The 24,627-nt window shown below is 44.9% G+C and overlaps 1 protein-coding gene across 13 annotated transcripts in view; it reads left to right on the top strand.

Annotated features, from left to right (window-relative positions):
- KCNIP4 (potassium voltage-gated channel interacting protein 4) overlaps window positions 1–24,627 on the top strand; it is a 406,334-nt gene that overhangs the window by 277,417 nt on the left and 104,290 nt on the right. The window contains exon 1 of one of the 13 annotated variants that reach the window (XM_083460623.1): window positions 21,346–21,594. The exons of 10 other annotated variants lie outside the window; for them this stretch is intronic. Coding sequence is in view for 2 of the 3 variants with exons in the window: in XM_083460621.1 (XP_083316747.1) it covers window positions 21,649–21,856 (208 nt within the window). In the remaining variant the exon portion in view is untranslated. Of the gene's footprint in view, window positions 1–21,345; window positions 21,595–21,630; window positions 21,857–24,627 lie in introns of those variants that run through there. 2 more of the 13 variants (XM_083460621.1, XM_083460629.1) reach the window with 2 other exon arrangements.

Genomic DNA, 24,627 nt, shown 5'->3' with positions numbered 1-24,627 from the left:
AAAGGGTGACCTTCTTCTGGTGACCTTAGGGCAGGCTTCCTCAGCCTCAGCCCTCCAGATGTTTTTGGCCTACAACTCCCATGATCCCTAGCTAGCAGGACCAGTGGTCAGGGATGATGGGAATTGTAGTCTCAAAACAGCTGGAGGGCCAAGGTTGAGGAAGCCTGCCTTAGGGAATGGATCCATGGATAGGGGAGAAATCATCTGCAGATCTCCTGCTTTTTCATCTAATTTAGCAACCACGTTGCAGGTGATTCACTGGACTTTTGAAGCATGCTGGCCAAATACTAAATTGCCTTCGCACATTTTTCCTCAAGTTCATGCCAGCGGCTTCCAGGAAAGAATTAAACTGCTCTTGAGGCAGTTTTATTTAAAATAATAATAATAATAAAATTCTGGCAGTGTTTCAGAACTGTGAAAACACGCTATTGGGGAAGATGTGGTTAAAACACACACACACACACAGAGAGAGAGAGAGAGAGAGAGAGAGAGAGATGTGCAGCAATACAAGATTTGCAAGTTTCATTTCCTGACTTACTCCTATTAGGGTCAAGGGTGAAGGGAAAGTTATAGATTTGTCATTATGTTACAGGATGCAGAAGCGAGGCTGTCTCATTACATGTCAATGCTTGTGTGCTTTTTGTCCTTTACTCCAGAGAAGGTAATCTGTAACTGGACATTGGTGATTCACTTTCCTATTTTGTCATTTTCTGTAGGGTTGTAGTCCTTCCCCAGTCGGAGTGGGCTTGCCTGGTTGCATTAGTGGGAGGTGGGGTGTGTGTGGAGGAGAGCACCTCACTGAAAACCACACACACACACACACACACACACACACACACACACACAGAGCTTGGAGAAAATCACCTTCCCATTGGGTGAGATGCAGTGTATGGAACCAATTGTCATGTGGAGCTATATAAACACGAGTGGCGCTGTGGTCTAAACCACTGAGCCTCTTGGGCTTGCTGATCAGAAGATTGGCGGTTCAAATCCCCACAACGGAGTGAGCTCCCATTGCTCTGTCCCAGCTCCTGCCAGCCTAGCAGTTTGAAAGCATTCCACTGTGAGTAGATAACTAGGTATCACGGTAGAAGGAAGGTAAATGACATTTCTGTGCGCTCTGGTTTTTCTCACGGTGTTCCCTTGCGCCAGAAGCAGTTTAGTCATGCTGGCCACATGACCCGGAAAGCTGTCTGTGGACAAACACCGGCTCCCTCGGCCTAAAAGCGAGATGAGACCCACAAATCCCATAGTCACCTTTGACTGGACTTAACCGTCCAGGGGTCATTTACCTTTTTACCTTTTACATAATCTGGCCTCCTCAGAGCAGCTTTAAGTTTTGCAAAGTGGCTCTTGCTCATCTGGGAACTGATATCATTTGCTTGTACCTGGCTAAATTAACCTGCTGACTTCTAGGGAGGAGTGGGATGCCCTCCAGTGGCTTGCGCCAGACTGCTTCAGAAATAAGCCAAAAACGCAGGAGATTGCTAATCTTATTTTCAAAGCAAACCGAAGGCTTACTCATCTTCATCCCTATGGGTTTCCACCCACCTACCCAGTCCCCTTCTGCCTCCTCTTCCCTGCTGTTCCCCTACATCACTTCTGTCCAACCTTAACAGGAAGTGATCATCCTAAAGGAAATGAGAAGAAGAAGAGTTTGGATTTGACACCCACTTTATCACTACCCGAAGGAGTTTCAAAGCAGCTAACATTCTCCTTTCCCTTCCTCCCCCACAACAAACACTCCGTGAGGTGAGTGAGGCTGAGAGACTTCAGAGAAGTGTGACTGGCCCAAGGTCACCCAGCAGCTGCATGTGGAGGAGCGGGGAATCGAACCTGGCTCACCAGATTACGAGACTACCGCTCTTAACCACTATACCACACGGGCTCTGGTTGGATGCCTCTGTCTGCCCACGCTAATGCACATGTCTTGTGCCATGCATGCTGCAAAGCAGTATACCAGGATGCAAGCCCACGAACAGCCCTTGAGAAATGTAGTTTTCCTAAGGTCTGCTGCCATACTAGCAATATCAAGCAAAAAGGACCTCTCATATATTGAATGGGACGCGGGTGGCGCTGTGGGTAAAACCTCAGCGCCTAGGACTTGCCGATCGCATGGTCGGCGGCTCGAATCCCCGCGGCGGGGTGCGCTCCCGTCGCTCGGTCCCAGCGCCTGCCAACCTAGCAGTTCGAAAGCGTCCCCAGGTGCAAGAAGATAAATAGGGACCGCTTACCACCAGGAAGGTAAATGGTGTTCCGTGTGCTGCGCTGGCTCGCCAGATGCAGCTTGTCACGCTGGCCATGTGACCCGGAAGTGTCTGCGGACAGCGCTGGCTCCCGGCCTATAGAGTGAGATGAGCACACAACCCTAGAGTCTGGCAAGACTGGCCCATACACGCAGGGGTACCTTTACCTTTATATATTGAATATATGCACATCAAGATTTTGTCAAATATACACATCTACCTATTACATGCTTCGTACATATAGAATCCAAAAGAGATAGGTAAAGTGTGGAATAGCTTTACAGTCGTACCTTGGAAGACGAACACAATCTGTTCCGGAAGTCTGTTCGACTTCCAACGTGTTCAAAAACCAAAGCACAACTTCTGATTGGCTGCAGGAAACTCCTGCAGCCAATCGGAAGCCGTGAAAGACCCATCAGAAGTTTGGCTTCCAAAAGAACATTCGGAAAACAGAAAAGTCACTTCCGAGTTTCGATCATTCGGGAGCCAAAATGTTCGAGAACTAGGCTGTTCGAAAACTAAGGCATGACTATATTTCATTTAACTTGGAAAGATGTTTTATTTTACTTTTATTTGTTAACATATCTTGATAGATAAGATTGCCTTGGGGTTTTGAGCCAACTTGCAGCTATTCACGCATTACGATATGCAAGAAAATCTGGTGGTGGCAGGAATGGATCTGTAAATCTGAAGTTCACAAATTGCCATATGTAGAAGTGAGTTGGCAAATTTCCAGCTATAACCAATGACTGGAGAGGGGAGAGATGGGATAAGCTGAGAGTAGTTTTCTGAATCATTGCCTACAATCTGGCAAGCATAATTGAGCAATGTAGTCCATCACCTTAGGCAACCCTGTAGGTTTATAGCTTTGCTGGAGCCAAGAAATCAAAAAGGATTCCAGCTTAATTTAGATTAGAAAAACCATGTTTGCCTACCATGGTTGGCCTATGTTGCCATCTTTGGAAGCAGGGAAGTATTTATTTTCAGGTTATTGGTTTTGTTTTGTTCCTATTTTATTCCTATTTTGTATTGCATTTTTCTGTTGTGAAAAATTTAATAAATTACAATTATTATTATTATTATTATTATTATTATTATTATTATTATTATGGGATTCAGATAATTTTATATAAAAATTCTAAACCTCCTTAATGTTCAAACATATCTCTGAATACCTGGGGTACACATTCAGTTTGTTGTTGTTGTTTAATCATTAAGTCGTGTCTGACTCTTCGTAACCCCATGGACCAGAGCACGCCAGGAACTCCTGTCTTTCACTGCCTCCTGCAGTTTGGTCAAACTCATGCTGGTAGCTTCGAGAACACTGCCCAACCATCTCATCTTCTGTCGTCCCCTTCTCCTTGTGCCCTCCATCTTTCCCAACATCAGGGTCTTGTCCAGGGAGTCTTCTCTTCTCACAACGTGAGTATTGGAGCCTCAGCTTCAGGATCTGTCCTTCCAGTGAGCACTCAGGGCTGATTTCCTTCAGAATGGATAGGTTTGATCTTCTTGCAGTCCATGGCACTCTCAAGAGTCTCCTCCAGCACCAGAATTCCAAAGCATCAATTCTTTGGCGATCAGCCTTCTTTATGGTCCAGCTCTCACTTCCATACATCACTACTGGGAAAACCATAGCTTTAACTATACGGACCTTTGTTGGCAAGGTGATGTCTCTGCTTTTTAAGATGCTGTCTAGGTTTGTCATTGCTTTTCTCCCAAGAACACATTCAGTTGGGGAATTGTTATTTTCTTCAATCTCTAGCTGAAGGAAAAAAACAATTCCTAAGAAAAAACTGGGGGGGGGGGGACACAAAAAAGTTTATTAATCACTGTAACTGGGACAAACTGAAAGAGAGAAAAATGCCGAGTTCATCCTGCAGCAGTTCATTAACTTTGTTTAATAGATCGGGGGCTTAAAGTGCATTCTGTTTCGCACCTTTATTGCTTTTTGCCGTGGCCTTTCACTTTTCTGATATCACTTAAAAGAAAAAGTCTGCTGATATACGGTTTCCAACAAGTTTAGTACCAAACGGATGCTGCATCAGAGTGTTGCATCTTCCAGTGTCTTATTAAAAAAGCCAGCATGAAACAGCTCAGGCAGCACTTTTCAAGATTGGTTTTACTTGAAGCCTGTGACCCATCACACTTGAGAAATTGTTCCTAAAACTGGGGGAAAACAAAAATCTTAGGTAATTTTTGCGCCATTCCATTTTTTCTTAAATGATTCCTGTTGTTTATTGAAAATACCCACATATTCTCTAGAGTTCATATGCGCTTTCCACCCCAAATATAACCTGGAGGAAATTGGGAGCTTTGAATAATCAGAGATTTCTTGCTTTTATTTATTTATTTTTAATACATTTTTTATTAACTTTTTAACATATCATTTCCAACAGTCATTTAACATACATTTTTGTCTTATACAATATTTTAGACTTCCTTCAACTACCTCTGAAGATTTTCCATTCTTTATCACTTAATCTGCATTTCTTAATTTCTCTATTACTTTTAATTATCCTTAACTAATAGTCTCTTCATAATCTTCCTTGCAATATTTCACATTATCCTCCTTACAAAACTTCTTGCAGTCCTAGCGTAATCTGTTTATTACAGTTGCTTTTCAGATAATTCAAATATTTACTCCAGTAAATACTTGCTGATTAGCTTTTAAACTGGTTGGGCCCATGATGGGATTTCCATTGGTGTCACTCAGCATACGGTAAAACTCCTGTCAGTGGAACTGGAGAGAGAAGCTATTTACCTTGCAGCCCCTCCATCAGATGTATGGAACATATTTAGAAACCGCAACACACCTTCATTCACACAAAGAGAAAGTGGGTAAAAAAGAAGACAGCCCAGCAGAAAAGAGGACTCCCTCACAGCAGTGGCGTAGCAAGGTCAGGTGGTACCCGGGGCGGAAAATTTATTGTCACACCCCCCCACACACATGTAAATATATTTTTTTTGCCTGCAAAAATGGTTTGACTTTATTTCATTATTTATTAATTTTTTTGCAGAGACAAAGTTGTTGAGCTTTCTTTGTGCAGCCAGAGCTGTTGAGCTAAGGGAGAGCCGGCCGATGGACGGACCATTTTGGCAGCAGGAAGCCAGCGTGCACAAAAACCACACAGCATTTTCTCACCCCTCTTGGAGGTGACACCCGAGGCAGACCACACCCACCACATCCACCTTGCTCCACCTCTGCCTGACCGCTTTCTGATGACAGTACAATAGTACCTCGGGTTAAGTACTTAATTCGTTCCGGAGATCCGTACTTAACCTGAAACTGTTCTTAACCTGAAGCACCACTTTAGCTAATGGGGCCTCCTGCTGCCGCCGCGCCACCGGAGCACGATTTCTGTTCTCATCCTGAAGCAAAGTTCTTAACCTGAAGCACTATTTCTGGGTTAGCGGAGTCTGTAACCTGAAGCATATGTAACCTGAAGCGTATGTAACTTGAGGTACCACTGTATATGCAGGAACTCTGTGCATAAGAGTGCATGCATAATTCTGTACCAAAGTTTAGGACTTCACCATGGGCTTTCATTTTAGTGTAATGTGAACACAGTGCTTGGGCTCATTTCTTGACTTATCACACCCCACACACTGAGATAAGAGTGTCAGGTGCACCGGATTACCATAGCAACACTAACAGGGACAAGTGTATGACTTCCTGAGTTATTCACCCTTCCATTGGTTCAGGAATGTAGAGATGGGTCTCTAGGGCATTGCTTTCATTATGTCCATGGTGATCATGTCCTGCCCTGTTTGCTGTCAGGGTCTGACTCTGAATCTGTGAGCATCAGGGGAAGAAGCTACGGGTTTTACATTGCAGCATGGTGATAGTGTTAGCATATCTCTCTGTACATATGTATCATTACTTCGGACACCAGAAGAACGGTATATAGTAGATAGTGGTTTTTAGCTTTGTCTTGTGTCTGGAGACAAGGAACACTTTGTTACTTTGAACTGTGTGGGAGAGGAGTTTTCCCCTTAATCGAGGACTCTGGAAGTAGCTATTTTAATGAAAACAAGACTCTGCTGAGGTTCCACATACTGTACTCAGCAGATACATCACACTAGTTGACTTGTGGTGAAGTACCAGATGACTTCCACAAGTCAACAACATTTCTCTTCATTTGGGATGGAAGATATGCATTTGTATGCAGAACTAATATGCTTCCTTATCCACATTGCAGTGCTCAACTGGACCCCATATAACTGGTTGGAAGCACTTTTTTACATGCATAGAACCCAGCTTGGGCTGTCAATAATAACACATGTGGCTGGGATGTATGCAACTGATATTTTAAATGTCTATACTCAAAAATTTAACATGTAACTAGGACAAACATGTTTAGAAGCTTGTTTGTCATACAGGTACACTCAGTGGAGAGCCAACATTGGCTGTAGATTCCAACACATGCTCACTGGATCACATATCTTGTGTATGAAAGAGCTCTTCATCCCTACCTCGCCTTACTGAAACAGCAATCTGCTTTTGCATTCCAGGACTGCAGGTAGCTCAAATAAATAAGCCTATTTTATCCAAGTTTACAGAGAGAAAATATATTTTGGCCATCAGAAAATTTGGGGGAACTGGAAATTTTGGTAGATTTCTTCAATAACAATGCCAAATTGGTTGCTAAATCAGTCTTTTCAATATTTGGGATTTTAAAAAAAAGATACATGTTCTGTAGATTTCAAACTAATAGGTCTGAAGTACCTGTGGTCTCACAGCTGGTTCAGCCTAATGTCCATTCTGATTGACTCAATAGGAGGCTAATCTGTCTACCTTTTTCCTTACTGCCTTTGCAAAGTAGCTGAAATGCTAAAGCTTTTGTGTCTGTTACAAACTCTTCCCATTGTAATCATTACTTCTGGTTTTCCCCAGGAGATTCTGAAATTCGTACCAGTCCTCCTTCTGTGCTTCTGATCAGTCATCAGGAAAAAATTTTTTGGTCTTGTCCTGACTGCATTCAAATATAACTAGGGAGAGCCTCAGGCTGTATGTTTGTCATCCAGCTATATCAAACCTGCATTTTTCTGGTATTTTCTGGTGTAATTTGTTCTGGTATATTCTGTCCTAGACCTACACCTTTTTTCTTAGTGGACTCACCAAACCTGTACCACACAGCTAATGGTAAAAGGGGTCTAAATCTAGATCGAGAGAAGGGGGCTTGGCAACGGAACATGAAGATATCAGAGAAAATAACCATCATTGTCTTTTAAGCAGGCGCCTTTTAGTTTTGTGGCTGCTGTCATGGGAGAAAAGCAATGACAAACCTAGACAGCATCTTAAAAACAAGAGACATTACCTTGCCAACAAAGGTCCGTATAGTTAAAGCTATGGTTTTCCCAGTAGTGATGTATGGAAGTGAGAGCTGGACCATAAAGAAGGCTGATCGCCGAAGAATTGAGGCTTTTGAATTATGGTGCTGGAGGAGACTCTTGAGAGTCCCATGGACTGCAAGAAGATCAAACCTCTCCATTCTGAAGGAAATCAGCCCTGAGTGCTCACTGGAAGGACAGATCCTGAAGCTGAGGCTCCAATACTTTGGCCACCTCATGAGAAGAGAAGACTTTCTGGAAAAGACCCTGAGGTTGGGAAAGATGGAGGGCACAAGGAGAAGGGGACGACAGAGGACGAGATGGTTGGACAGTGTTGTCGAAGCTACCAGCATGAGTTTGACCAAACTGCAGGAGGCAGTGGAAGAAAGGAGTGGCGTGCTCTGGTCTATGGGGTCATGAAGAGTTGGACATGACTAAATGACTAAACAACAACAACAACAACAACAACAACCATCATTGTTGCCAAATCCAGAGTTTGAAAGGGCCTCTGAAGTTCCTCCTCCTCCTCCTCCTCCTTCTTCTTCTTCTTCTTCTTCTTCTTCTTCTTCTTCTTCTTCTTCTTCTTCACCACCCAACATGTGGTGGGAAGACATTACCTATAGTGAAACTCTGCTTTCCTACTAAATTATTTGAGATACATTAATCATCTAAGGCAAGGATAGCCAAGTGTGCTCCTCCACCATTCCTGACCATGAGCAATGCCAACTGAGCTGAGGAGAAATTGCCAGCCCTAGACCTTAATGCAGGGGTAGGCATTCCTAGTGAGCAACTGAACAAGGAAAGAAACATGTATGCCTGGCCCTCTTGGTGTAATGTGAACTGGGTTGAATTACACAAAGCTTGGGCCCATTTCTTGAGTGAGCACATCCCCCATGCTGCTGGATATTCTAAGATAAGGGTACCAGGTGCACTGGGTTACCATAGCAACACCAGCAGGGGCGAGTGCATGACTTGCTGAGACATTCACCATGGTTCTGGAACCAGGTTTGGAGACTAAGCTCTGCTGAAACCTGATTCAGTTTAAACCTCAAAACTATTGTTGTGAGTCTGGCCTTTACATTTCACGATCTTTTAAATTTACCAGTTGGAATGTCCATCCTTCCTTCCTTTTTCTGTTATATTTGCAAAAAAACCAACAAACAAAAAAACCCACCAAGGGACTATATCCTTTGTGTGTGTAATTGTTTGTGTAAGAAATGATCTATGTTTTCATTTATCGCTAGTTAAGATTTTAAGAGGCTCTGTTGGAAATGTCAGAACAATTTATGAAATGAGGTTTGGTTTTTTCATATTTACATGTATAGGAGGCAAAACATAATTTACTAGTAAATTATGGAAATGGGGATGACATTCAGACACTTACAGAAGGCACTCGGGTGACTTTTAAAATCTTAAGAATTGTGGATCAGTGCCAAAGGTAATATATACCACATTTCTGCATCTTATTCCAGTGTTTCCCAACCACTGTTCCGCGGCACACTAGTGTGCCGCGAGATGTTGCCTGGTGTGCCGTGGGAAAAATTAAAAAGTTTTTTTTTTTTTGGTAAAAGTCAAATTAGGTCCTAATCTATCCCTCGAGCGCCCCTTGTCCGTTATTGTGACGCATGAAGCGTGTTCCTGCCCACTCCCCGCCCTCCCTTGCTTCTCTCTCTCTCTCTCTGTCGCTCTCCGCCGCTTCCTGCTGGGCATGCGCAGCTCGCCTCGCGCTTCCGTTCCGGCCCCTCCTTCCCCCGACTACCCCGCCGCTCCGTTCCTTTCTCTTTCTCACGTGTCAGAGAGCGGCGGCGCGAGCGCGGTGGTTCCCTCAGGGCTGACGGAGGGCTCGAGGAGGAGGAGGCAGGACGTGGAGGCGGAGAAAGCGGTGGCGGCCACCCCCCACCTCCGGCTCCAGGCCCGTGTAGAAAGCTGAGGGGGAGAGATAGATAGAGGTGGGCGGCGGCAGCGGCGACCACAACCAACCGCCACAGTAGTTGTAGTGGCGGCGACGGCGAGCAGGGACTCCCGCTCTCTCTCCATCGTGTCTCTCTCTCTCTCTCCCGGGCCCGTCCGTTGAGTCTCCCGCGCGCCTCGGCTACAAGATGAGCATCGAGATCCCACCGGGTCTGACTGAGCTGCTGCAGGGCTACACGGTGGAGGTGCTGCGGCACCGGCCGTCGGACCTGCTGGCCTTACACTTACACTTTCGTGCGTCCCTCCCGGCGTGACGCTGCGCGCTGACGTCACGGGGCTGTAATGGTGGTGTGCCTCGAGATTTTTTTCATGAAACAAGTGTGCCTTTGCCCAAAAAAGGTTGGGAAACACTGTCTTATTCCATCATCAGCATGTTAAAGTGAATGTCTAAATTGTGTTAAAAGGTGGTTGCTATTTTAAATGGCAGCTACTTTCAGATAAAGACACCTTTATAAGATTGATTTGTGAAGCTCATTTTCTAACCTTTTGAACCTATCTGCCAATTACCTTTAGAATCATAGAATCAGAGTTGGAATAGACCACAAGGGCCATCGATTCCAACCCCCTGCCAAGCAGGAAACACCATCAGAGCACTCCTGACATATGGTTGTCAAGCCTCTGCTTAAAGACCTCCAAAGTAGGAGACTCCACCACACTCCTTGGCAGCAAATTCCACTGTCGAACAGCTCTTACTGTCAGGAAGTTCTTCCTAATGTTTAGGTGGAATCTTCTTTCTTGTAGTTTGGATCCATTGCTCCGTGTCCGCTTCTCTGGAGCAGTGGAAAACAACCTTTCTCCCTCCTCTATATGACATCCTTTTATATATTTGAACATGGCTATCATATCACCCCTTAACCTCCTCTTCTCCAGGCTAAACATGCCCAGCTTCCTTAGCTGTTCCTCATAAGGCATCGTTTCCAGGCCTTTGACCATTTTGGTTGCCCTCCTCTGGACACGTTCCAGTTTGTCAGTGTCCTTCTTGAACTGTGGTGCCCAGAACTGGACACAGTACTCCAGGTGAGGTCTGACCAGAGCAGAATACAGTGGCACTATTACTTCCCTTGATCTAGATGCTATACTCCTATTGACGCAGCATTGGCTTTTTTAGCTGCCGCGTCACACTGTTGGCTCATGTCAAGTTTGTGGTCAACCAAGACTCCTAGATCCTTTTCACATGTACTGCTCTCAAGCCAGGTGTCACCCATCTTTGTGCCTCTCTTTTTTTTTGCCCTTTAGTCTGCCTTCCCCAGCCAGTCAGTTCTTTCCACGACCAGGCACTGAGAACTTCTGCCTGATGCTGTTGTGGCCTTGAGGAAACACAAAAGGTCTCAACATGCCACAAGCTTAGTAAACCAGAGTTCTTTCCAGATCTGGAGCCAATAAGCACACCAGTGGATGAAGAATAAGTAATGCTTCGTTTGCATAAGGTTAATAGCAGCAGAGGGACGCAGGTGGCGCTGTGGGTTAAACCACAGAGCCTAGGGCTTGCTGATCAGAAGGTCGGCGGTTCGAATCTCCGTGACGGGGTGAGCTCCCGTTGCTCGGTCCCAGCTCCTGCCAACCTAGCAATTCGAAGGCACGTCAAAGTGCAAGTAGATAAAGTAAATAAATAGGTACCACTCCGGCAGGAAGGTAAACGGCATTTCCGTGCGCTGCTCTGGTTCGCCAGAAGCGGCTTAGTCATGCTGGCCACATGACTATACGCCGGCTCCCTCAGCCAATAAAGCGAGATGAGCACCGCAACCCCAGAGTCGGTCACAACTGAACCTAATGGTCAGGGGTCCCTTTACCTTTAATAGATAGCAGCAGGTGTACAAAACACAAATTATAGCATACCAGACAGAAGTCACACACCATCTCCCCTTCAGCTGCCTGGAGCTCCAGGTAGAGCAGCGAGAGAGAGACCCTGGCCAACAGTCTCACAGCATCTGGTACCTCGACCTGTGAAGAGCCCATTCAACCTACAGCTTTTATAGCCAACTTTGATTAACTTGATTGACTGCACCTGGTTAGCAGGCATCACTCATGATCAGCCCAGGACACGGGGTGTGACTCAACAGGAATACAGAGCAGCTGAGAGTCTCCAGCCCAATTCACTACCCCTGGGTATCCTCCCCACTAGCCAATCAGCACTTAGAACACAGGAGACCCAAGCAACTCCTGACACAGGCGTTTGGAAAACAAATCATACCAGCATGAATCGGCACACTTTAAACCAGGGATGTAAAGGGAAAGAGACATGTCATCTTACTCCTCGAAATTACAATGGTCTTCTGCGTTTCCCCTGGGGGGGGGGGTGGCAGCTAATGCTCTTCTAGGCTGCATCAACAGAAGTATAATGTCCTGATCCAGGGAAGTAATAGTGCCACTCTATTCTGCCTTGGTTGGACCTTGCCTGGAGTCTTGTGTCTAGTTCTGGGCACCACAATTTAAAAGGGATATTGACAAACTAGAGGAGTGCAACCAAGATTATCAAGGGTCTGGAAACCAAGCCTTGTGAGGACCAGTTGAGGGGGTTGGGTATGTTTAGCTTGCTAAAGAGGAGAATGAGAGGAGATGTGACAGCCATCTTCAAATAGCTAAAGGGCTGTCACATGAAAGATGGAGCAGGATTATTTTCTGCTGTTCTGGAAGGTATGACCCAAACTGATGGATTCAAGCTACAAGAAAGGGGATTCTGACTAAACACCAGGAAGAACTTTGCAATGGTAAGAGCTGTTCGACAGTGGAACAGACTCTCTTGGAAGGTGGTGGGCTCTCCATCCTTGGTGGTTTTTAAGCAGAAGTTAGATGGTCATTTGCCATGGATGCTTTAGTTGAGATTCCTGCATTGCAAGGGGTTGGACTAGATGACCCCCTGAGTCCCTTCCAACTCTCTAGTTCTGCGATTCTATGATTCAATTCCATTGAGAGCTCATTCTCTGGAGGCAAGGCAAGGAATGACCCAACCAACTCCATCTAGAGATGGTGAAGAGGAACCCTCTTCCCCACCACTGCCTGAATTCTACCCACCTCCAGTTCTGAGGTCCTCCTCTGACAGATCCTGTTAACCCTGCACCATCCTGGATGGTGCCATGATGATTGTCCTATGAGCCAGGCATGCAGGCAGTTGTCTCTCTGGTCACCTCCAGAATCTCCTCAATGCTCACAACACTTTGATTAGGAAAAATTCTGGGGTGAGAGACTACTCAACAGCCCATCTCATTGGGGTACAAGTCCCCCGCAGGTCCATGCAGTCAGTAAAAGAAGGAAATTACAGCCAAGTAATTTGGAGCAAGGACGCGGGTGGTGCTGTGGGACTTGACATCTTTCCACAGGGCCTGCAAGACAGAGCTGTTCCACCAGGCCTTTGGCCAAGGCACAGCCTGACCCCCTCCTTTGGTAATCCTCACAGAACTCTAGCTCATGGTTGCCATTAATTTGATTTGAACTGATTTTATAATGAATTGATTTTAGAATGCTGTATTATTTTACTGTTGTTAGCTGCTCTGAGCCTGGCTTCAGCTGGGGAGGGCGGAATATAAATAAAATTTTATTATTATTATGGCTTGCCAATCAGAAGGTCGGTGGTTCGAATCCCCACAATGTGGTGAGCTCCTGTTGCTCAGTCCTAGCTCCTGCCAACCTAACAATTTGAAAGCACAAAGTGCAAGTAGATAAATAGGTACCACTTCAGCGGGAAGGTAAATGGCATTTCCGTGTGCTGCTCTGGTTTGCCAGAAGTGGCTTAGTCATGCTGGCCATATGACCCAGAAGCTGTACGCTGGCTCCCTTGGCCAATAAAGCGAGATGAGTGCCGCAACCGCAGAGTTGTCCCTGACTGGACCTAATGGTCAGGGGTCCCTTTACCTTTTAATTAGGAGTAAAACAGCGGTCAGTAGGCCATGATCTTTATTGTTGCACAAAAGGTCCCCACAGGATTAAGGATAACGATAACGATATCTTTATTGTCATTGTCCCTTGCGGAACAATGAAATTGAAAACTACATAAAACTACATAAAAACTACATAAAACTACCACAAAACTACATAAAACTACATAAAAACTACATAAGGAACCCAAAGCATGGGGCGACATTGACTTTTAAAACTTCCCACAATATCCCAGAATACAGTTCGTACAGCATCATTGATACATCATCTTTACATCACTGATGTGTCACAAAGGGGACAGGTAGACAGGGGTTACACTAGTTCAACCTTGGCAAACATTTCCAGAAAAGTCCTTGGTTAGCATAGGCAAGACATGTCCAGGGACCTCTCAAATACCCACCATCAGAAGACAATAGAGCTCCCTTTGCACATTCATAACTTGGGGCAAGTCCGGTGATGGGCTTTTGGAAACTAACAGCTCAGCATTTGTCAACCCTGGTCACTTCCCTGGGTGGGATGTGTGTACATGTCCTCACGCTTGAGGTGGCAGGAAAAAGAGTCCTTTTTCCAAGGGCAAAATGTTGTTGGAATGGAGGAAATTGACAAAGGGGGTGATTCTATATGATTTATAAAGCTAGGTATCTTCCCTCAGCTGTCAAGTCGAAAGGATACATTCAGGCATAATATTTGTAACATTTAACAACTTTAAAGATGTGTTTTCGCCCCTGTCATTTACGTAACACTTTGATGCTTCTCTTCCAATCTTCACCTCAAGCCAGTGATTCAGCTCTTGGGGGGCTGACTATAATACCAGGGATTCCTAGGATCTTTCTTCTTCAGCTGCAGACTCCAGCCTTCTGTCTCTCCCAGCTTTTTCTGATCAGCAGTCTCAGTGAGTCACACACTCACCTCCACAGTGGTAAAACTGTCCTATTTGTGTTCAGGCAACCTACCCTTCAACCAAACAGACTTCAGTGGCATAGAATTCTTCCTCTTATCATTGTTGTTTAGTCATTTAGTCGTGTCCAACTCTTTGTGACCCCATGGACCAGAGCACACCAGGCACTCCTGTCTTCCACTGCCTCCCGCAGTTTGGTCAAACTCATGCTGGTAGCTTTGAGAACACTGTCCCACCATCTCGTCCTCTGTTGTCCCCTTCTCCTTGTGCCCTCCATCTTTCCCAACATCAGGGTCTTTTCCAGGGAGTCTTCTCTTCTCATGAGGTGGCCAAAGTATTGGAGCCTCAGCTTCACGATCTGTCCTTCCAGTGAGCACTCAGGGCTGATTTCCTTTAGAATGGATAGGTTTGATCTTCTTGCAGTCCATGGGACTCTCAAGAGTCTCCTCCAGCACCATAATTCAAAAGCATCAATTCTTTGGTGATCAGCCTTCTTTATGGTCCAGCTCTTACTTCCATACATCACTACTGGGAAAACCATGGCTTTAACTATATGGACCTTTGTTGGCAAGGTGATGTCTCTGCTTTTTTTCTTTTGCTGCTTTTTAAGACGCTGACTAGCCTCTTATCATATTTATCTGTAAATGAAGACCCAAGACTATATGTTTGCCTTTCACTCACTTTTGTTTTTTGCATGTTCATTTCAAAACTTTGGTTCATTTCAGCCAACCTGACAGAGGAAAGCACAGGGCAGCTAATTAAAAAGTTTCTAAATGTTGTGATTCATCAGCTGTTTCACCTTTTGGGGCGGAGGGATTGAGGTGAAGTAACTACTTTCTGATAAACTGCCCTTCTCTGCCAGTCAATTAAGGCTTGACCATGTCATCCTGTCACTTAGAAAGCCTTTTATAGCACCATTATGCAAATCACCATTATGCAAATCTTCCACCTTGGCAACATGTTCTCTTCCTGGTTCTGTGCCTATTAACAGATACAGTAGGAATGAGAAGTCCAGAGGTTGGCAAAGTGGCAACAAAGTGATATGGAGATAAAGGTTCAAGCCCAGGGGTAGGCACCCAAAGGCCCGGGGGCCAGATGCGGCCCAATCACCTTCTCAATCCGGCCTGCGGATGGTCCAGAAATCAGTGTGCTTCTACATGGGTAGAATGTGTGCTTTTGTTTAAAATGCATCTCTGGATTATTTGTGGGGCATAGGAATTCGTTCAGCATCCTCATACAAAGATTGGAAGAATGAGACCCAGAAGCTATGAGACCCAAAGGCTAGGGCGGGGGTCGGCAACCTGCGGCTCCAGAGCCGCATGCGGCTCTTTAAAGCCTTTGGTGCGGCTCCGGGGCGGTGGCGAGGGGAGGAGGTGACCAGCCTGCCGCCCAGCGGGCGGGGCGCCGTAAAGCAGAGCGCCCCCCTCGCCAGGCAGACATCCGCAGCGTGGGGAGCCTTGCCGGACTTCCCGGCAAGGCTCCCCACGCTGCGGATAGCAGCCTGCCGCCCTGCAGGCATCGGCCAGCCCCACAAGCTCGGGGGACAGCAGGGAGGCGAAGCGCCGCCATCCCGCTCTCCTCGACCTGGTTCGGTTTCCCCGACCTGCTTTTGGGGGGGAAATAAAGGGAAAATTTTTTCCCTTTATTTCCCCCCAAAAAAACTAGGTGCGTCCTATGGGACGGAGCGTCCTATGGGGCGAAAAATACGGTATTTTTATAATGACGAATGCCTCATTATTAATTATTATTTACATCAGGCACTGATTATGATTTATGGTACACTGGGGCCCTGATTAATTTTCTATGGCATTTTGGGGCATTGATTATTGGGCATAGCAAGTCGCGGTCGCGTGGAATTTGTGCTTTGTGACCGTTTGAAGTGGGGTTTTTTTCTTGGGAGGCTGGGCGGCACGAAGAGAGGGATTATTTTTATAATGATGAGGATGACATTGGGCCCTCATTATTAATTATTATTTACATCAGGCACTGATTATGATTTATGGTTCACTGGGGCCCTGGTTAATTTTCTTTGGCATTTTGTGGCATTGATTATGCAGTCGCGGTCGCGTGGAATTCCACGTGGAGTTAGTTGCCTGAAGCCCCTTTTTAGTTGCTTGAAGCCCCTTTTTAAACTTAAGCAGGTGAAAGTTTGGTGAATTGCTGCCAAGGAGTGTGGTGGAGTCTCCTTCTTTGGAGGTCTTTAAGCAGAGGCTTGACAACCATATGTCAGGAGTGCTCTGATGGTGTTTCCTGCTTGGCAGGGGGTTGGACTCGATGGCCCTTGTGGTCTCTTCCACATATGTATGTGAGCAGGTCTTCTCCAACATGAACTATATTAAAAACAAGCACCGATCACGCCTCACAGATGACAGCTTGCAAGCCTGTGTGAAAATGAAGGTGACGTCTTACAGCCCTGATGTGCAGACACTGAGCACTGAGGTTCAGGAGCAAAAGTCCCATTAACCTGGTTACCTGGTTGTAAATTAAATATTTTAATTAGCTATTAATTTGTCCTTTTTTCTTGAGATTGACAGCTGACTGCACGATCCTGTATATATAGCATTAAGGCCAGAAACAATATATGTGGTGTTATATTTGTTTTAAATGTTGCAATGTTTTTGTGGCTTCCAGTTGTTGTTGTTTTTTCGGAAACGGGTCCAAGTGGCTCTTTTTGTCTTAAAGGTTGCAGACCCCTGGGCTAGGGGGAATTTGTGAGGTTAAGGGGGAAATAGCTTTATGGGTGCCAGAACCTACGAGTTTCCAGAATAGTGTCTGATCTTTTGCTTTTGCTGCACTAATTAATTCTAGCCAGCATTTTCTGGTATAGGCATTCTTTTGGTGGAGTATTAGGTCTTTATTCTCTTTTTTTAGGGTACGGACGGCAAGATAGGCTTGGTGTCTGTCAAAATTTTCGGCTGTCAGGGTGGCTTTGTAAGCATTTTGCAGGGCTTTCTTTGCCTCAAAGCAGGTGTAATCAAACCAGGGTTTATTGGTTTAGTTATTGGTTTATTGGTTATTGGTTTATTTAGTTATTGGTTTATTATGTTATTGGTTTAGTTGGCCTTTTTTCTGTGGTATTAAAAAGATAGGGTTTTAATTGTTGGAGCAGGCTCTCATACTTGGAAAGTGGGTCCTCAGGCCTAGGATTATTCCCAAAGTCACTTAAAATTGTACGGAGTTTTTCAGAGGTTAGAATCTTCTTCAGTTTGGAGTCAAGTGCAGGGGTCCATTTGACTCGACAACCAGGTCGCTCTAATGCGGTGATCTCTGCAGGGTATACTGTTCTCAGGAAGGGTGACTCATTTAACGGAGACACCTGGAGGTGAAAAGGGAAATGGTCCCCCTCTATGAATGGGAGCACTTTTAAATTCACTATTTTTGTTAGTAATTCACTGTCCACCGACATATAATCAATTGTGCTGGATCTTACCCCAGACATGAATGTATATTCCCCAGGGATGTCGCCCCTGGTGCAACCATTTAGGATATGAAGACTTAGCTGCCTAGAGAGTTTGAGGAGGCAAGCTCCAGCAAAATTTGAATGTTGATCCTTTGACTGCCTTGGTACTTGTAAAACCTCCGGGCCCAAGTCGTCAGGGTACCCTATTTTTTGCCTGTATTTGGTTTCTAAACTGGGGTCATCAGAACTTAACCTTGCGTTTAGGTCGCCCACCAGCAGAACCTTTGCTCCCGGATAGTCTGTTAGCAGTAACCTGACATAAGAGTCCAGTCTATTCCAGATGCCCTCAATATCGTTTTTTTTTTGCTTGTTGGGGGGATATAAGCATTGATCATTAGTAAACTGCAGTTTCCCCAGGATATGAGTAGGGCCACTGCTAGGTGGTCTAGGGGGGACAGTTCCTTACAAGTGGCGTTTAAGCAGAGTGAAATTAGGATGCATACCCGCCTCCCTGGTCCTCTGCCTGCAACCGCTCTCACTGTATATGTATAGTATCCTTCCAATGATGGGTTTTCAGCCGCCCACGTCTCTTGGAGAGCGATGATGTTAAAGTTTTGACGGTAAAAGGGAATGTCTGTAGAATGGGAGAGGCATCTGGACCAGCCGGCAACATTCCAGGAGATGATGTTTAGGGCAGCAGTTGATTCTTGGGTTTTTAGATTCCAGGCTCTCATAGCTGTTTTCTGCCGCTGATTCCTCAGGTCCTTTGAGTTTGGCTTGAATGAGCCACGATGCGGAGGAATGGGGGAGCCTTTTAAGGGGAAGACTAATTTGGGGGGTATTAATTTGTCTGTCCAGGCAGACACCCGCTGAGACCTTACTTCATTCCTCTGCATGAATAGCTTCTAGGATTCCCAGGCAGTCCATGAAGATTGAGCCGAATCCCGGCACTGGCACCACTAGTTCAACTTGTTGCGATTCGGACTGGGCTATTGGAGGGGGTGTAGGAGAGCCCGTTTCTTCTGGACACAGATATCAACAAGTTGTCCATTCCTCGTTGGTTAAAGGCTTTGGTTTGCAATTGATGTAATTAAATTTCATGGGAGGAGGCAGGGCTAGAGGTGGAAGTGACTTCCTTATGGTCGAAAGTCTTTCAATTAGTGCATCCTGGGAAAGTAGGATCTGCTCAAGGTAGGTTGTTAGGAGTTGTTCATCCTTTGAGGAGAAATCCTTTTCTAGCTTATTTGGTGAGGGCGGGGTTTTGAACAGCCTGCCAGAATGTTTAAGATTGCCAGCCTCTGGGTAGAGCGGCTTACCGTTTCCGGCGCTCTTGGATTCTGCAGTGCTGGTTTTGGTTTTCGGTCTAACTGGCCTATGTGCTCCTAGAAGTCGTAAAGGGTCTTCGATGTTTTCAAAGAAACGGTGCACAAGCAAGCCAGCCCTCAAGAAATTGTCTTTATTTGAAAGAGTCTGTTTAGTTGAGAGCCCGTCCTTAAAAGTCACTATAGCCCTATTTTGGGCTGTATCATGAGGGAGGAATTTTACCTTGATGATATTTTCTGCTGTCACGAGGCCCCTGGTGACTATTTTGATTTTTCGGGAATATTTACTTTTCTTTCAGCATATGATGGGTGTCCTCTATTTGTGGAAAGCATTGTGAAGGCAAGTTTGTGATTATTTAACGTTAGCTTCCAACAAGTCTGTGTTGTTTTATCTTGATCCTTTCTTGTTATGTTAGGGTACACGGGATTTCTTTGCGATGTCAAGAGAAGGGTTGGTTGCATGGGAGCCAGAATTTCCTTTGGTTTTCCTATTTCCCCACTAGAGGGCGGTGTGTGATCTGCTGGGGCGTGGGGCTTTTCCTCAGAGTGCTTTATTGGCATGCATGAGTTTGTGATTTTCTTTTGGGTTGTAGGAGTAGAGTTCTTTGTTGTTGTATTCTCCAGCAGCTTAAAGAGCTTCTGGAAATTCATTTTTTTAGTCCGCCAGGTCGGCGTTCCCTTTTGGCCTCTCAATTTGATATTTTTGGTCTTCTTCATTTTTTGTGCTGAGCATTTTCTCTTTAAGGTCGGTTTCTTGGGAGCAAGGGGCCCTCCCTCCTGCACTGAATTGTTTTTGTTTTTGTTTTGTAATCGAGTCCCGGTTTGGTTTCACCTCCATTAGTCCTAGTCCCAGATGTTGTGTGAGGGAAAGTGACCTCATGATTCTTAATCAATTCAGTTAGGGTGGTAAGCAGGTAAGGAGGAAATTTTTAATTGGCTCAAGTTCTTTGCTTATCTGTGTGAAATGAGTTTTGAGTAACTCTTCGAACATCCCTGACAAGTAGAAGATAAAATTGTCCAGGTACTGTAGCCTTAAGCTGTTTGGCCATTTGTCTGTTTCAGTCGGCTCAATCGGGGAAGGACACCTTAAATTCTCTCCTGATAGGGGGGGAGGGGGAGACTTGTTTGCAGTGGCTTCTAGGTTTTCCAGGAATAGCTCCTGCTCTAAATTTTCTTGAGGTCCCTCTTTGGCAAGCTCAGCTTGTTTTAGTTCTGTTGCCAGGTCCACTCCCTCACCCCCGAAGTTAGTTTTTTCCTCCCTTCCAATCCAGGTATGGTCAACAGACCACTCGTGAGTATGGAGGTTTCCTGGATTGTTTGCTTCAGCAGCCTTGGGATGGAAGTAGGTCAAAATTTTGGCTTGTTTTTTCTTTGGAGGAGTTTTACAGGTTGTAAAGGCGAAATCCCCAGTTCTCCATCTGCAAGCTGATAAATTATAAGGATCAACATTACTGTCGAGTGAAAAAGAGAAAATCTTTGTAACGAATTATTGTGTTATACATATCTTTACGAGTTAGAGTTTGTAATCTCTGTTAGAATTTGTAATCTTTGAGTTTGCAATTCTTCTCAGAATACATACTTTTGAATGGATTAGTTTTTGTTACTATTGACTATTGACTTGTGAGTAGGGACCACTCCCACTGTTGAAACTTACATTGGCCTGAGTTCTTGGTGTGCTTTTTTCTTGCAATATAATGTATAGTGAATTATTTTCTTCCCTGATACTTCAAGGACTTGGCCTTACAAACATAGGAAGTGGCCTTTTACTGAGTGAGACCATTGGTTCAGCTTTCTCTACACAGACTTGGCAACAGGTCTCCAGGGGTTTCCTGGGATTTCCCTGCTAATACAGTTAGCTCTTTTGAGCACGTGGTGAGAAGCAGTTCCAAATTTCCTTGAAAGATCCCAGCTATTTAGATCATTTCTGTTCTGGTTTCTAGAAGGGGTATTTTGGGGGGGAGAGAAAATGCCTTGGTCACCCTGGTGGAAGATCTGTGCCAGGAGATAAACAGGACAATTGCTCCCTGTTGAGGGTATGCAAGGAAAAGCTTGCCTCTGTGCATTGTGCAGAGTGTGGGAAAGGGCCTTTGAAGAGGCAGTGATAAGAAGAGAGAGAGAGACAGGATCAGCAATGCCCCTGCAGCTAAACGCTCACTCAAACCCAGCAATCAAAGTATTCTGATAACCCCCTAATGAAAAAAGATGAGAGTTGCTGTGCTTAACGCCGCATTTGAGAAGCTCTGGAGCACTGTTCTTGTCAGCCGGTGCTGAACTGTGAGGCACGAGTCTGCGAGCCCTTGATCAAATGGTGCCGGCTGCTGCATGCAGTCTCTTGCAAGTTCCCTGGAAGGGTTGCTTTTACGGAACTGACACAGCAAAGTCTTGAGATCCGAAACGGAATTGTCCTCCTAACAGCTCTGAAGTGGGAACACTCGCTGCATATAATGCCATGTAAAGAAAGTCCAACTCAGCTCTCTGGGAGGGAGCACTGAAATCAAGAAGCATCGAGATGAGGAAAGGGGCTTCAGTTAACCCCTTCCTTGCACCTGTGTGGTCAGTTTGTTTCCTCAGTTCACCCCACCACACTGGCAACTTTTGTGTGTGCATATGTGTGTGTTAGCAAAGTGCTGGCAAAATCCTCCCTTTCCCTTCAGATTGCACAGTGGCTTGGCAGCTGACTGGAATGATTTGCTTGCTCGAAGAATGTTGACTTTGGAATGGGAGTCCGAGGGACTGCAAACAGTGGGTATAGTTGTGATTATATTTGCGTCTCTGAAGCTGCTGCATTTGCTCGGACTGATTGATTTTACAGAAGGTAAAGTGGTCACTCTGGTTTGTGCTGTTTGTAGGTAGAGAGTGTCTGGTGTTCTAAAAGAGGCTGTGTAAGTACGTTAGCTGTTTTGGGTGCAAAATCTGTGGGTGCCATTTGCCAAATAACGTATCATTTATGAACTTGTGGTTTGTACATTATTATTATTATTATTATTATTATTATTATTATTATTATTATTATTATCCACTTTATAATCAGTGAAGTTTTAAAGTACTGCATTTTGCTGCCTTTAAAATATGTATTCATTCATCAATTGCAGCAACCTTTTAAACCCAGTTGAAAACTTCAGAACTGGAACTAACTTTCTCCACATTGGCTTAAATAAATGAATCAGGTACTTTCCTGATTCCATGTTAATGATAAAATTCATTTCTTTCATGAGCAAACAACTTATAAAAACCACTTTGTATGCATTCCACTACTTTATCATTTCAGCACAGCAGATATATAGGTTTACGAATTACTCTGTGTCGATCAATATTTCAAGCTATGCCAAAGTCCTGGTTGCAATATGAGTTTTTGCAGTGGAAAATAATACAATAGCTTGCATTTGTATTGACTTATATTTTCTGTTGGGAGAATTTCAGTGTATAGGGGCATTATATGTTTAAGTGGAACTTCTCATTGGATTCAGCAGGAAGCTTTTTAACCACCGGCAAATAACTAGGTGCTACTGTTTGTATTCGTAATTTGCAATATTTTCTCCATAATTTTTTGTTTAAATTTGGTCCTAAAATGAATATTATACACAACTCTAATTTATTCATAGTTTAGATATGTGTAACTGTTTTATATATGCTGCAGATTGCTTTGAGATGTGTCAAGAGAAGTGATTCATAAATAAAAGCAGCAGCAGCAACAACAATTTCTCTGTGTTGTGGGAAACCAAAACAATTTGATTTCATAGTGATTAAAACTCTTTCCCAAGCAACCCCGGTTCATTTTATTAGAAGATGCAGAGGCTGTAACCATGCAACAAATGTCTAAAATCTGTGTTCTCTCTGAAGTTTCCCTTTGTATAGTAGGGGTTTTGCTTTGTTGTCAGTAGTAATGTGCATAATCAGTGCAAAAGTGACTCCAGAATACTTTGTTTATTTCAAAGCTTGTTCCATATCTCAGTAGTTAATCTGAAAGTGGTGTGAATTTCTGACAGTGGCAAGAGCATCATCCTGCTACTAAAGTCTATGCTTTATAGCCACCCTGAAAAAATACTCGTGATCCCGCTTAATTGTCTGGCAATATCTCATGCCAGATAAGATCAATCAATATTATTTGTGGGGCAGGAATCAGGGGACAGTCTGGAAGGGACATTATTTTTGGCAGCCCCTAGACTGTATAATTCCTCCCCACAGAAGTGCATCTTCCATCACTGTTATGTAGTTGTCATATGCTCAGTGGCAGTACACACCCCTCCCTCTCCCTTCCCTGCCTCCTCATCCGCCACCACCGCTTCCTGCCCCCCCCGGAGGCATTTTGGTGTGACCCACCAAAATGGGTCTACCACAGAGTGGTGCAGCTAGGACGACTGTTTTCTTGGCATGCAAGCCGATCTGCTCCGCCACTTTGTGGTAGAGCAAAGCAGTCCGCCTCTACCACAAAATGGTGTGGCTAGAGTGTCTTGCAGGGATGCGGGTGGCATTGTGGGTTAAACCACAGAGCCTAGGACTTGCCGATCAGAAGGTCGGTGGTTCGAATCCCCGTGACAGGGTGAGCTCCTGTTGCTCGGTCCCTGCTCCTGCCCACCTAGCAGTTCGAAAGCACGTCAAAGTGCAAGTAGATAAATAGGTACTGCTCTGGTGGGAAGGTAAAGGCATCTCCGTGCGCTGCTCTGGTTTGCCAGAAGCGGCTTAGTCATGCTGACCACATGACCCAGAAGCTGTACACTGGCTCCCTCGGCCAATAAAGCGAGATGAGTGCCGCAACCCCAGAGTCAGTCACGACTGGACCTAATGGTCAGGGGTCCCTTTACCCTTTATCTTTAGAGTGTCTTGCTAGCTGCGGAAAGGAGGGGGGGGGAGTTGGTTGATCTAGCCACGCCACTTTGTGGTAGAGGTAGACCCACCAAAACACCTTCAGGGAAACAGCAGCAGTGGAGGAAGAGGTGAAAAGAGGTGGTGGTACAGCGTACCATGGCTTACGACTACATACCGCCTCAAAAAACCTGTATATGCTGAAGATACACCTCTTTACCTTGGCCTTTCACAACGCACAAACACATATATTAAGACCCGCTTTACTCTTGTGACTCTTGTAATTTATTTTAAACTGTTTTTAATACTGTGTTTTAACATTGTTTAAACCTGCATCAGGACTTTGTGGTGAGGGGCGGGTAAGAAATTGAATTAATAACAGCAGTAGCAGTAATAGCAGACTCCATGACCTCTGCAGTATTTTTCATTCTATAGAAAAAAATGGATAGTGGCTATAATCCATTGCTCCCTCTCCTCACCAATGTGCAAACAGTGGAAACCCAGTGAGTGACCAAAGAACAGGCATGAAATGGAAGAGCCTGGCATATTTCTCTCCCCGCTCTCCAGCCACATACAGTCTGTTCAAGTAGGACTGGGCAACATCTGATTTTCAATATCGTGATATATCACCCGCTAAACATCGTGATATACTGATATATCACGATGTCTGAAATAAGGATGGAGCTATGTGGAGGCATTGGCTGGCTTCACGTTTTTTCCTGCATCGTGATTTTTGCTTAGCACACACACACACACACACACACACACACACACACACACACA

The sequence above is a fragment of the Podarcis liolepis genome (assembly GCF_965112155.1).
Source record: "Podarcis liolepis genome assembly, chromosome: 9".
Lineage (NCBI taxonomy): Eukaryota > Metazoa > Chordata > Lepidosauria > Squamata > Lacertidae > Podarcis > Podarcis liolepis.
Note: the sequence above shows the minus strand (reverse complement) of the source record. Positions and strands in the feature narration are given on the sequence as shown.